We start from the raw sequence: 14,173 nt of genomic DNA on the forward strand, positions 1-14,173 counted from the left end.
AGACTTGTGAGCAGGAAGCCAGTCATGAATATTAAACCTTATTCTGACATATTTTTTTCCTGCAGCGTTTCCTGCCATGGTGCTCTGCATTATATCATGACTACCACCTCAAGAACAGTAAATCATCAGGGGAATACTCAAAGTGTAACTTGTGATTTTCCATGGGAAAATCAGCATTTAGTTTGGGGCTGATGTAAGCAGAAACTTTTCAAACACAGAGTCTTGTACTTGTATTTTTTTATCCGTCAGACAAGCTCTGCTGGCGTCCCTGGTGGCCCAAAAGAGATATTGATTCATATGGTATCCTTTAAAGGGATCAATAGCAGAATATTACTCTCATCAGACCCGAGGTGCCTGGAGTGGAGCTGTCAACAATATAGCAAGAGTAAAAGTTCAGCTTTATTTGTACTATTACTACTGCAAGTGGTGGAAGAAGTATTCAGATCCTTCACCTAAGTAAAAGTAATAATACCACACTGTGAAGTTACTCCTCTGCAAGTAAAAGTCCTGCATTTAAAACTTACTGAAGTAAAAGTGCAAAAGTATCATTATCAAAATGTACTTAAAGTATCAAAAGTAAAAGTATTCGCTATGCAGAATGGACCCACTCAGATTGTCCAAATATATCAGACCTGGGCATTAGGCGGCCCCGGGGCCACATCCGGCCCTTTGGCTCTCCCTGTCCGGCCCACGTGAGGTTACTCAGAAATTAGAAAACAATACGACCGCAGTGCTTTTATTTTGAAGGCGATTTATGTATGTGCTTGCATGCATACTCCCCTGCACAGAAATGCGTTCCACAAGAAACACTGAGTTACCTTGTGAAAAACACTTACTGTTTTTTGCATAAAGTTAATTTATTGCAAGTTTACTGCATAACACACTATTTTTACTGCTATATTTGAGTTACCCCACCCTCATCATAACATGTATTCCTACCAGAAGAAGCTCAAAACCAGAAAATTTACTGCATTTCATAAAGCGATGAAATTAATATTGAGCAGAATTAGGTTCAGAGTATTGGTCCGGCCCTCCGCAACCTTCACAGTATCTCATGTGGCCCCTTGGGAAAATTAATTGCCCACCCCTGAAATATATCATTGTATTATTATTTTTGATGCATTTATGTAAGCTTTAATTTACTGTTGTCAAGGTGCGACTAATTTAAACTACTGAATATACTTTTATGTGGTTTGATTAATAAAAATGCTAAATATTGGAGTAGAAGTATAAAGTTACATAAAATGGAAATACTCAAGTAAAGTACTTGAGTAAATGTACTTAGTTACATTCCACCACTGACTACTACTAAGTAAACCTTATGTTGAAATAAGGCAATTTTGGATGTGATGATCCAATTTGGTGTTTTAATGAAATAAAGTAGTGTATCTTTAATTTCTCTGCACCTGTGTTTGTGTAGGGGATGACCCCGCTGATGTACGCTTGTGTCCGTGGAGACGAGGCCATGGTACAGATGCTGCTGGATGCTGGAGCTGATATTAACAGCGAGGTCAGTGCTGATTTTTTTTTTTTACTGCTATTCTGGTTTCGACATTGGGTAGATCAAAGTCAAATAAAGCAAGGATTGTCGTTACATAAAGTCACACAGAATGGAGTATGCCATTTTTAGCTGAATAGAAGTATCTATTTAGAATATGAAACTAATTTACCCAGTGTTTTATAAATTACATTTTATGTGAGAGACATTGACCTTACAACTTTTTAATCTTCAATTTGTACAGTTTTATATATGTTCGTCCTGAAGTGATAGTAAGTCCTGTTAACTACAGTCATGGAAAAAAAATATTAGACCACCCTTTTTCTTAATTTTCTTGTTCATTTAATGCCTGGTTCAACTAAAGGTACATTTGTTTGGACAATTATAATGATAACAACAAAAATAGCTCATAAGAGTTTAATTTAAGAGCTGATATCTAGACTTTTTTATTTATTTTTGTTGTTATCATTATATTTGTCCAAACAAATGTACCTTTAGTCGTACCAGGCATTAAAATGAACAATAACTTGAAAAAACAAGGGTGGTCTAGTCATTTTTTCCATGACTGTATGTGTGTGTGTATTGAATTGGAGAAAACCAATCATGCTGTCACTCATCTGCCCTTCTTTGTTCTCTCCCATGTGTCATGCTGTTAAATGTATAAAAGCTGCAGATCATGAGGCACTGACTGCTCTGCCATAATATTACAGTGTATAAATAGGTTGAAAATGATATGTGCAGTGAAACCTACTTAATATTTAGAGCGTAAAAAAACGTGACGCAGAGGTTTGTTGCTGACTCATATTTTCTCCGTCAGGGAAAAAAGTGATAAAGATCTCCTGCCGTAAAGATTACTGAAATCTTCATAGAGTGTAGCGAATGCAGACTGCATCTTTTGACTCTGTGCAGTCTTCAGAGAGGTGGTTCAGTTAAAACCTCATGATCTCGGTCTTTGTTAGTCGCCTCGGCAACAACTTGTCCCATCAGCCATTGTGTCAGAGTTGACATGCAGTCCACTGCATTCATGACCCCTGGCCAAAGCACAAAGCACAGTTGACTCAGATTAAAAAAAGACCCACTTTCTGATTATTTTTATGCATTTGGTTTTGAACCTGATTCGAATTTAAACAGTTGAAGTGTAATATTTGGCTCTGATGTGTTTCTTTCACTAGCAACCTCAAAGAGATCCCTGTTCTGTAAATGCACAGGATGTCATTTCGGATGCTTAGAGTCTCTTTCAAAACAGTAGCAAAAGAATGAAACGTCATGAAATTAGTACTTGGTTAAAAAAAAAAAACACTGTTGCAAATAAAAATCTATGTTCACGGCAATGTTAAAAAACTTTTATTCATTTAAAAAACCAAAGTGTTTCCCACAATGGACCTTAAGTTAGCAGCTGTAGCAACTTGAATTCCAGCTTCTCAAAGAACATAAAAAACACACTGTATGTTCAGTTATGAACCAGTTAACAAATAGTTATGCACAATATGAATGTTGTTAAACTTCATTTTTGTTTCCCAGTGTAATTTAATTTGCATGTCTCTCCTGCCTTCCACGCCCCATGTTCCCAAAGCAGCATGATGAAAATATGCGCCTCTGTGCTTTGTCCATGTGTCTCATGTATGTCACATTTCCATAGTTCAGACCAGACCAGAGAGACGAGCTGTAGAGAGGTCGGGTCAGATCCCAGACAGAGAAGCACATGGAAAGATCAGAGTGAAGCCATTAGGACGAGGCCTAACGATACAGATCAATCCATCGTGTTCATTAGGAGGTGAACAAAGTGACAGGATGTCCTCTGCAGCCCCAGGGTTCCTAGTTAATTACTCTAGATTCTCCTGTAGAGCTTCCCCCCTCCTGCTCCTCCCTGCAGTTGCTTGTCTTGTGCTCCGTAGGCCACATAGTAGTTTTAATGGCTTCCTTATCTCTCTCCCTCACCTTTCTCCCTCCTACCTACCCAACCCACCTACCTGTGTCCCTTCCCCAGGTGCCAAACTCAGTGCACAAGCACCCCTCAGTCTTTCCCGAAACGCGGCAGGCGACGCCCCTCACATTCGCTGTGTTGCACGGACATGTGCCTGTGGTGCAGGTAGTGACGTCCTCTCTCACCTGTGATTCTGTCATCATGACCTGTCGTTGTGCTTCAGCTCATGGGTGGTCATCATTGTCATTTTTGTCATCAAAGCTTCTTGGTGGTGATGATGATAATGGTTCTCCACTACCAGGTTTCTCCTGTCTCTCTTTTTTGTTTTCATTCGATGCTGTTTGTGTAATGTGCTGTGTGTTTGATGTGCACATTGATCTTTTTGTCTTTATAGAGGGCATTAATCCAGTCGATCTTTAGGTCTGAACAATTGTGTTGCGCACTTCCTGTTTCCATTTTTGAGCAAATGGATCAGGCTGCATTTAGCAGTTGGAAAGTGGAAACGCAGCTGTCTAATTGTTATCGAACTAATTAAGTTTGTCCTCTAATTGAGCCGTCCATTTGATTTTAAATCATTAAATTCTAATGGAAAATGTTTAATCTATGTGAAACAGGTTTTCATCTAGGAGGACATCAGCTAAAACACTAAAGTTAAAAAGATTAAATCCCGAGTAAAACCATAAACTGTTTTATATATAAAAGAATAATAATAATAAACAATAATCAACAATAATTTTCCAATATATTTATTTAAATTCCAAATTAATTTTTAATGTGTTAGACCACACAAAGTCTTGAGATTCAGGAATTTGTTAGATTATTCTTTCAGCTACAAAAAAGTATTATTCCCCAGATGGACCTGCAGCATCAGTTATCGGTTATGAATGTCTTTCAGGTGGTTTATGTTGTATAGGTACTTCAAAGAGGATGATTATAAAACTTAAACTTAAATCACTTATACAGAAACCCGAAGAGAGAGAAAAAAATGTGTTAGTCCATCTAATTCTAATTTTATATAGCTGTACATTGTATATTGTGTTTAGTATGCATGGAGATAATAAAACTCACCTGTAAGTAAACATGAATGCTTTAAGTTGTATTTAGAACAAGGTGAAGTGGAGCACTTCAGCCTCTTGTGGCCAAAATTAGTATTGCAAAAACAGAAACTTTTGAAACTTTTTTCCCCACTTGTTTTCTCATATGATTTTTTTTTTTAACTGCTGAAATGCTTTTTTTCCGGGTGTAATAAGATGTTTCTGTTAAAATAATGATTTAAAAAATCAATTAAACTGTCAAACAAATTACAAGACTGTATAGCTTACTATCAAAATTTGGCTCATGCATTTGTATGTAAAATATCAACAAACATTAATAGAATAATAGAGAAGAGAGTAGAGAGTAGTGAGAGCACACTCATGTCTGAACAGTAATATAGCTTGTTTGTTCATTCCATACAAATTCTAAGTGTAGAAAACACAAATTTTGGTTTGACAGATTTGACAGAAATTCAACGACTTTCTTGCTCAGCCAGAAATGTTATTTCCCAAAATGTTGAATTATTCTTTTAAAACTGGAGACATGAAAATTTAATTAGCATGCGCAGAAGATTTGTTAAAATAAAAGCCAGCTGTATAGGCAGCGCAAAAGTTAAATATTCACTATTCCCAATACAGATTTGTTGTGCATGAAGCCGTCACCAGATGAGAGAAGCTGAATTCTACCAGACTGACTTCAGATCTTTCTCATTAGTCGACTCTTCCTTTTCTCCTCACCCTCCTCTCTCTGTCCACCCCCCGTGTCCCCACCCGACCTCTGCAGCTGCTGCTGGATGCCAAAGCCAACGTGGAGGGGTCCCTGCAGGACGGCATGGAGAACTACACGGAGACCCCGCTGCAGCTGGCTGCTGCTGCAGGTACAGAGACACAGTGTGACTCCCATACTCTGCATCCTGTCCAACTGTATTGTAGCAAGCTGAAAAGCACCAGCTGGACATCTATAACCAGCTGATAGCAACACCTGACTGTCAGCATGATCATAGGCTGAGTTATGACTTTAGAGGCATATTTATCCTGGGGGCTCGGAAAATAAAGACAAATAGTGTCATGCATGCCGAATGATGATCAAACGTTTGCCTCACTCTCATTTTTCTGCTTTAATCTTATTGTGTGTGTGTGTGTGTGTGTGTGTAACCTCTGCCAATCCTTTCTCCATGCACAGGTAACTTTGAGCTCGTGAGTTTGCTGCTGGAGCGTGGAGCCGACCCCATGGTGGGAACCATGTACCGCAATGGCATCTCCACGGCACCACAGGGAGACATGAACTCCTACAGCCTGGCAGCAGCTCACGGACACAGGTGGGTAACACACACACATTCTTGTTCCGTCGTGAGTACACACTCCTGAGTGAATAAACAGAGCAAGCACTCTGTTCCTACTGTGTATTCAGCATATAATCGTGTTTATGCACAAACACGATCTCGACGGAGCATGTCCATGAAATTGACACCTCATCTGTTGAATTGGTTTGTGTCATTAGATGTAAAATCCTGTATCACTAAACTCATTATGTGTTTTTTTGTGTTTTTGCTGCTCTTCCTCTTCACATTTCTTTTGGTTTGGTTTGTGATCGTACAACATCGTGACTAAAAACGGCACAAGCACCTTGAATGTATGAAAATGAAGACTAAATTTTATTCAGCATGGTTTCAGTTTCTCATACTCACAGCACTAAACTGCAATTTACCAACTTCCTCATCCATCGTCCTATTTACATTCAGTGTGTTGCAAATGCTGAGGGAATCTTTGTCCATATGGCACAACACAACTCCAACATGTTTTTTTCCTTTATGTTATTAACTTACAAGCATGTACTGTATGCAGGATAATTTTATTTTACATGGCTTTACAGATTTTAAAGGAGACACATAATTCAAATTTTCAGTTGTTTGGGTTTCTACTAGAACATGTTTACATGTTCAAAAAACACATTATTATTCTCTGATTATTGTTAGTCTGATTATGCCTGTATTAACTCTCTTGTATTAACTCTTTTGTTTATGTGCCTGTCTTTTTAAGACCCCCTTCCCGAAAGGAGTCTGTCTTAATTGGTCAGTGTTTCTGCATCTGTGCTCTCTGCACCATCATTGCAGCCAGGGAATGTAAAAGCACTGTAGCAGCACGTTCTACCTATATGTAGTACAGTTATGTGACATCCCAGCTTCATGGAAGTCCTGACAGTGTACAAAGGCACAGTTTCTGAATACAGGCTATGTGCATTTCTCTGTTGATTTTGTTTAAACGGGACTTAGAACTACTTTATATCCAAAAAAGACACTCAAATCTCACTTCTCACTACAATACCAGACCTGTCAAGACTTGCTTTACTAGAAATACATTGTAATTTATTTTGCCCATTAATACCGTTTATGTTTTCCCAATAATTAGTGACAAATCAAATAGTTCTTTCCTGGAAACTTGTTGCAAATTATGAGGAATTAATTCTGAAATGCTGCTGACCTGTTCAATAGAGCATTACCTCATTTTTCCCCTTGAGATACTGTTTGTTGTGCAATTTCCACCACACCTGGTGCACGGCACCAGCGTATCTAATTCTATTTGGCAACAATGCCCCAGCTACACTGGGTTGGGCTGCAATATTATATGAGATGCAAGGCAATAAATCAAATAAAAGGGCATGGCCTATCACAATGGCACTTACTCTCTGTCTTTTTATCCTCTTTAAAAAAAAAAACAGATATTGATGACAGGAGCATCAAACTTTCTTAAAAAGATATTAAAAATGTAATTGCATTTGATTTACTATGCCCCTGTGTTCTCCAGTGCCCTTTACATATTTAACATCAATTATAGTAGATTGTCCATTCTACAAACCTTCAAAACTTTGCCAGCCTTTTAAGACAGATAACATGCCTATTTGCAGAAAATAAGATAATTTTGCCCTCAGGATTGTTTTGTTTGTTTATTATGCACAATAATTTGTTTATCTAACCATAAGTGCTAATTAAAATAGAGCTATATGCAGCGATAACAGCCAAAGCTGCGAGACAGTTCATTATAGATTGCTGTGGCCTATTAGTCGTGACCAACTCAATGAAAGTCATATCACTTTTATTAAAAGTGTGGGTAATAATACAAATGCACCTGTTTGCCACTTGTGGTGATATTGTCCTGGAGACTTATGCATTAAAAAGCAATTAAATAGAATTATCTAATCTGTAAAGACCAATCAAATTAAATTTTTCTACTTTTTCTGCTTTTCTTCTTCTAGAAATGTGTTTCGTAAGCTGCTGTCCCATACAGAGAAAGGTAAAGGAGATGTCTTGTCCCTGGAAGAGATTCTGGCAGAGGGTACGGAGCTGGAAGGCAGAAGCCCGTCTCAGATTGACCTGATCCGAACTGGGAAGGCCAAACTTAAAGCCCTGAAAGAAGCCATGTACCACAGTTCAGAACACGGGCATGTAGACATCACCATAGATATACGGAGCCTCGGTTAGTATCTGTAAACACTCTCTGAAATATGCATTTTCCTAAGGTGGCCCTGAGAATTTACAGCGCTACAACTTAAGAAAACACATGCAAATACACAAAACACAAGCAAATTGAGAAAACATCTTCATCATTTTGACAACGCAAGTGCAGCATTTAAAAAACGTGCGGCAAAGACCACAACACAACACAATAAGAAAGAAAAAAATAGACCACAACACAACAGAAATGTTTCCAGAAGACACTTAAAAGTGATGCACACATCTGGACACGCTTGTGATATTATCACGTTATTTCAAGATAATTATTTTCACGTTGTAATATAGCGTGGTAATGTTAGCCGCAATCACAGCTTGTGAGCAGGCTAGCAAGACCAAGACCAAGTCAATGCCTTGTAGAGAGAGCAACCAAAACGTGTATCATTCATTTGTTTCCTGCAATGTGATTGATGCAGGCTAGCCGGTATGCTATATATCACATTAACGTGAAATAATCATTATCTTGAAATAACGTGATAATATCACAAGCGTTTCCAGACGTGTGCATCCCTTTTAAGTGTCCTCTGGAAACATTTCTGTTGTTCTGTTGTGTTTGTGTTTTGTGTATTTGCATGTGTTTTCTAAAGTTCCAGCGCTGTAATTTCTCAGGGCCACCATACTTTCCACAGCAACATTTACATTTGTGCATGTTTTGTAATTGTGTAATTATTTCCCAGGGGTTCCATGGACTTTGCACACTTGGATGGAGTCTCTGCGCACATGTTTCCATCAGCACCGCCGACCTCTGATCCAGGGTCTCCTCAAAGAGTTCAGCTGCATCGAGGAAGAGGAGTACACTGAGGAGCTCATCACGCATGGCCTTCCTCTCATGTTCCAGATCCTTAGAGCCAGCAAGGTTTGGATTTCACTTGTTTGAGCTGACACTTTATGTGGATCATTATTCCTCCAAAACTAATTTTGATCTTTAACCCATAAGAACCCACGGTGACACGGTTGTCACAAACATTTTAAATGTTCTAATAATGTTCATGTATGTTTTCTCAAGTACATAAGAGTGTTTTTTAGTGTTCTACAGCTACAGTAGCTTGTTGAGAAGCCGCCCAATGAGGCAGTGTTATTTATATGTATGCATTATTGATTTATTATTATTTTGTTACTTAAAAACAAATCTGAAATGGAATTTGTTGTCTAACAGCACTATTAAAGTCACAATTTTGATATATGTTGTGGAGATGCAAAAAATGCAGAAAATGTGTCTAGTTTATTTATTTAAAAATAAGAAATATCATAAACATAAATACCATAAACGGCCAATGTAACGTTCATGTCACATTACAGATCTTTGACATTTAGGGGTAGTATCTTTTTTTTTTTTTTAAATTTAAAATATTTTTTATTGCATTTTCCAACATAGACAAAAACAACACACTGTGGCCACAGAAAACAAATATCCAATTACTTATTACGTAATACAGACATTACAATGAAAATGCTCTGTCCCATTACAATTGACAGTGATGTAGCAAATACACATCTGGAAAAAAAGAAGTGAAGAGTCGTTAAAAATAAAAAATAAAAAAAACAATTTTTCCAAAAATCTCAATTTCCATTTTGAGAGAAAGCTATTTTTTTCTTTGATAATTAAAAATAATAATAAGTAAATTTATGTCCTTCCTTATAACCCAAAAAAAAATCAGTTAGCCAGTTTCCCTCATTGCCATCTATCATCCCTTTTAATACAATAGTTGTGAGTCGTTTACCAGCATATTTAAAGAAGGGTGCCCAGATCTTTAAAAAGGGTAGTATCTTTTTTTAAAAACATCATAAATGTGTTCTACGTGGTCCACTTGGTCTGTGGTAGATCCCCCATAATTTTCCTTTTTTAAGGATTACTGGGTCTGGGTTCTTATGGGTTAACTTCTTCTCCTTCTACACTTTCAAATATATCTTCTGTGTTTACTGAGCTCCTCTCTTCTGACTGATTGTCATTAGGTAGTCAGGTCATCAGCCTCACAGAGACTGACAGAGCCCCGGAGGCCTACTCAATATCAATTACTTAAAATGATAATGATTTATGACATGCCTGCTCACTGCTCTCTGTTGCTGCTCATTAGATCAGGGCTCTGTCTCATTACTTAAGCTCATGATCCCCTTGGTAGGCCGTATTAGATTTAAAACAGCACATCGTTGTCCCGTCTGTCACCTCGGTTTGTTTTGTCTACTTCGTCTTGGCACAGTGTTGCCCTGCTGGCGCGATGAGTTGTGCTGTCATTGCTAATGTGAGAAAAAACACTGCAGTCTGCACACACACACACTTACATAAGTAAAAGAATAGCATGCAATTCCATACCGAGTATTTATTTATTTCTCTCACACACATATAATTCATATACTCAGACCTTAGCCTTCAGTGGACTGCAGCAGTGTCAGTCCTTGTCTCTGTCTTGGTTGATGTATGGTGGGGCCAGTGACCCTCATCTCTGTGATGGCCTCAGGGACCCCTGGCACTGTTTGCAGCACCATAAAGGCCTGAGGCATCAAGGTAGGGGCCATTTATCTTTAGAAGCTTACTGCCTGAAACCTCCATTCAACAGTTTAGTTAAAAACAGTTCAGTTTAATTCCATTCGGATCACTTTCACTTCAGTTTAGTTGAGTTAATTGAGCTCACTTACATTCAATTTAGTTCAGCTGTCACTTCCCTTTTACTTCACTTTCAGTTCACTTAAGTTCGCTGTAGTTTACTTCAGTTCGTTTTGGTTCTATTCAAAGGCACAATATGTCATTTTCTGCCACTAGGGGTGTCTCGTTCCAAACAGTAATGAAAGACAGTTTGGTGACATAATGTCTTTCCAATCATTGCTGGTAAGGTTTATTTTATGTATTACCCAGGAGCCAAATTACCCCCAGAGCCCCCCTACACTCCAGAACAAACAGACTAGGTATTAAACAAACAGGAGGGAAAAAAACAGTAAAAACACTGAATAATAAATGAAACTGTTGAAAATATGTGTTTATATGATGCTGTTCAACAGCCACTAACACTTGCTCAGCTTTTGTCTCTGACGGCTTAAGATTGTGATGTCTAATGACTTAAATCCTTTAAAAATATAAAACAACCAAGATCTATAAAATGTGTGATAAAAAAAATTCATGAAAGCTTCTGCCAGACAGCCACAATGCTGACACATATACAACTATACAACGGGGATGTGTTTTTATAGTAGGTATTTCTTTAAGTCTGAAAATAGTTGGAAACATTTCGGATAATATAAGAACACCAAACTCAACAAAATGTATAACACAAGTCTAGTTGTTTTTTGGACATTTTATGTGTGGAAAAGTTACACATTATACCTTTAAATTAAATCTCTCAATCTGTCATAAAGTGCAACAATATGAGTGCATGTGGGGGAAATTGCAGAAATGCATATTCGTCCCTGGTAGAATAGGTGGCTGTTAATAGCTGTTTGTTGGCGTCATGCTTCAGTAAGAGCAAGCAGCCTGACTGCACACGTGGGGCTTGTAGTGTCGCGCACCGCTGCTGCAGCTGACTGGCACTACCCGCCTCCTTCTCCCCTGTTTTAGCACCACATACACACACAAGAGGAAAGTTACTGTAGGTGTGAGGCCATTTTTCTCTTTCTCACACTCCTACAGTAGTTCAGTCTGTCACGGTGTTCCCCATTACATTAATCTCTGAGGAACTGAGGGTGTAAAAAATCAGCCTGATATCCATCTTATCCCCTTTCAAAGGTGTGAGATAGTTATGAATATGTGGCTTTCTGCTCGAATAAAGTGGATGCTGAGCTGTGATACAAGGCTGCAGAAGTTAAACCTCTCTCACTGTGCTGGTAATTGTGTTGGGGATGTTTGTGTAGGAGAGGAGAACTAAAGTAAGTACTTGTGTTCTTGCGTAACATGAACTCCTGGATGTTGGCTGAGCGCTGCCCGCCCAAGCAGCTCTCTTCAGCCTCTGATGTTTTGTTACTCTGTCTGTGTTTTGTCAGAATGAGGTGATCAGCCAGCAGCTGTCTGCAATCTTTACACAGTGTTACGGCCCGTACCCCATCCCCAAACTGGCTGAGATCAAGAGGAAGCAGTCGTCACGCCTGGGTGAGTCTATTCTTCAGGGATTTTTTTCAAAGTAAAATCTCTGCGTAATGTTAAAAAAAAGAGCATTAAGGATGCAAAAAGCACAGTTTTTTTTTTTTTAGATGCCTGTTACAAGTAAATGCATAATGCAGGAAAATGGAAAGTGCACATATCACCATCTAGTGTTCAGAGACCGCATAAAAAAGCAGCAGAAATGTGTCTAGAATGGGAGATGTTTTATGATCAAGTTTCAACATCAAGTTTTACTAGCCATGTATCTTTCAGATCCTCACTTCCTGAACAACAAAGAGATGTCAGATGTGACCTTTTTGGTGGAAGGGAAGCCTTTTTACGCCCACAAAGTCCTGCTCTTCACAGCTTCCAGCAGGTACACTTACATAAACATCAGCAAGTACAGTAAATATTATATACAGTCATTATTCTATCATTATTCTACCACTCTATAAAAGCACTGAAACTCTATGTTTTAACCCATAAGAACCCATGGTGACACCCGTGTAACAAACACTTTAAATTTTCTAGAATCTCCCAAATTCAGCTTTATGCTTCACATTAACTCATTAAATCCCTAAGCGACACATACTCAACACCCTGGTGTGGTGGTCATGTGACTGTGACAAGAAGTGACTTGAAAAATGTGAAAAACAAAATGCGGGTGTGACTGAAAACAGAAATCTAAAAAAGTATCTAATTTTAAAAAGCTTTTTTTTGTTATTCTGCTAAATTTAAACCCGTTTAACAATTCTAACCTGTTAATGTCCTTTATTGCATTTAACCTGTTCTGACCATATTTCCTGAACAAATTAATATGAAAGAAGTTACAAAAATATCACTGTGACATGAAGTTTTTTTTATGTTAAAATAAGAAATCCCATAAATGCCCAATGTGACATATACGTCACATCACAGATATTTGACATTTAGGGGTAGTATATATATATATATATATATATTTTTTTTTTTTTTTAAACATCATAAATGTGTTCTATGTGGTCTGTGGTATATCCCCCATAATTTTCCTTTAAGGATAAATGGGCCTGGGTTCTTATGGGTTAATATGAAAATATTAAAAATCATACAGAAACAACACTACTATATATTTTTTCCTGCAGATCTATAAAGTCATTTGTTCCTGCCGCAGGGATCCTGACAGGACATCCATTATGCTCTCTTGTCATGTGACGTTGATAATAACCAATCCGTCCTGTCAAATAGTGACTGAAGAGAAATGACAACTCATCACTCATATGTGTTTTTGACAATACGTCCTTGGAGAAAACATATACAAACATATTCAAACTAAACTATGTCTATACAGCAGTTCGAGGTTCATTGTTTCCTACTTCCATGCTATACTGTATAGTCTTAAAATTCAAATGCACTGCATAAAAACACCAAAGATCGGTTTACACTGAGGCTCATCCTTTCATTTCTCTCTTCTCTTTCTCTCAAGGTTTAAATCTCTTCTAGCGAACAGACCTTGCGGTGAAAACACATGCATTGAAATCAGCAATGTCAAATATCACATTTTTCAGGTAATGCTATTCAACAAGGGACTGTTCCCAATCATACTTGACCCACACATTCACACACTCCTCCCTTCACAAATTCACTCTGTATTCATCCTTGTTTTAAAGCTGGTGATGCAGTATCTCTACTGTGGAGGAGCAGAAGCTCTGCACATCAGGAACACCGACGTTATGGAGGTGAGGTTGTTATTACAGCCTACAAACTTTATTTTGTGCTATAAAGTGTACACTAAAAACTTTTATACTATGAAACAGTTAAGGATCTCAAGGCCACCTATGGATGTTGCACCATTCACATTTTATAGTAATGTTGAGTATCAAAAAAAATTTCTTGTAACTGCCTTCAGTGTTTTGATTCGTTTGTTCGTTTGTTTGTTCGTTTGTTTTCTTTGCGGGAGTAATAGAAATTCTCAGATCTAAGTTGTTTGATATACTATGGTTGACTAATAAGAAAATAAGTAAATAAATAATAATAATAATAATAATACATATTTATTTGACATTAAGTGGCTATATATAGAGATACAATTTCTTATTTTGAAGTGTTGAGTATCAGGTGAGAGGCCTAGATAAGTATTTTATACTTCAGCCTACTCCCTTTTTT

General features: G+C 37.8%; 1 protein-coding gene across 1 annotated transcript in view; it reads left to right on the forward strand.

Moving 5' to 3' along the window:
• The window catches only part of btbd11b (BTB (POZ) domain containing 11b), an 88,812-nt gene that overhangs the window by 70,391 nt on the left and 4,248 nt on the right, over positions 1-14,173 (forward strand). The window contains exons 6-15 of the mRNA XM_059335487.1: positions 1,421-1,510; positions 3,486-3,587; positions 5,241-5,334; positions 5,640-5,775; positions 7,710-7,930; positions 8,643-8,821; positions 11,935-12,040; positions 12,305-12,407; positions 13,494-13,575; positions 13,678-13,746. Of these exons, the coding sequence (XP_059191470.1) occupies positions 1,421-1,510; positions 3,486-3,587; positions 5,241-5,334; positions 5,640-5,775; positions 7,710-7,930; positions 8,643-8,821; positions 11,935-12,040; positions 12,305-12,407; positions 13,494-13,575; positions 13,678-13,746 (1,182 nt within the window). The remainder of the gene's footprint in view (positions 1-1,420; positions 1,511-3,485; positions 3,588-5,240; positions 5,335-5,639; positions 5,776-7,709; positions 7,931-8,642; positions 8,822-11,934; positions 12,041-12,304; positions 12,408-13,493; positions 13,576-13,677; positions 13,747-14,173) is intronic.

The sequence above is a fragment of the Centropristis striata genome, chromosome 6 (assembly GCF_030273125.1).
Source record: "Centropristis striata isolate RG_2023a ecotype Rhode Island chromosome 6, C.striata_1.0, whole genome shotgun sequence".
Classification (NCBI taxonomy): domain Eukaryota; kingdom Metazoa; phylum Chordata; class Actinopteri; order Perciformes; family Serranidae; genus Centropristis; species Centropristis striata.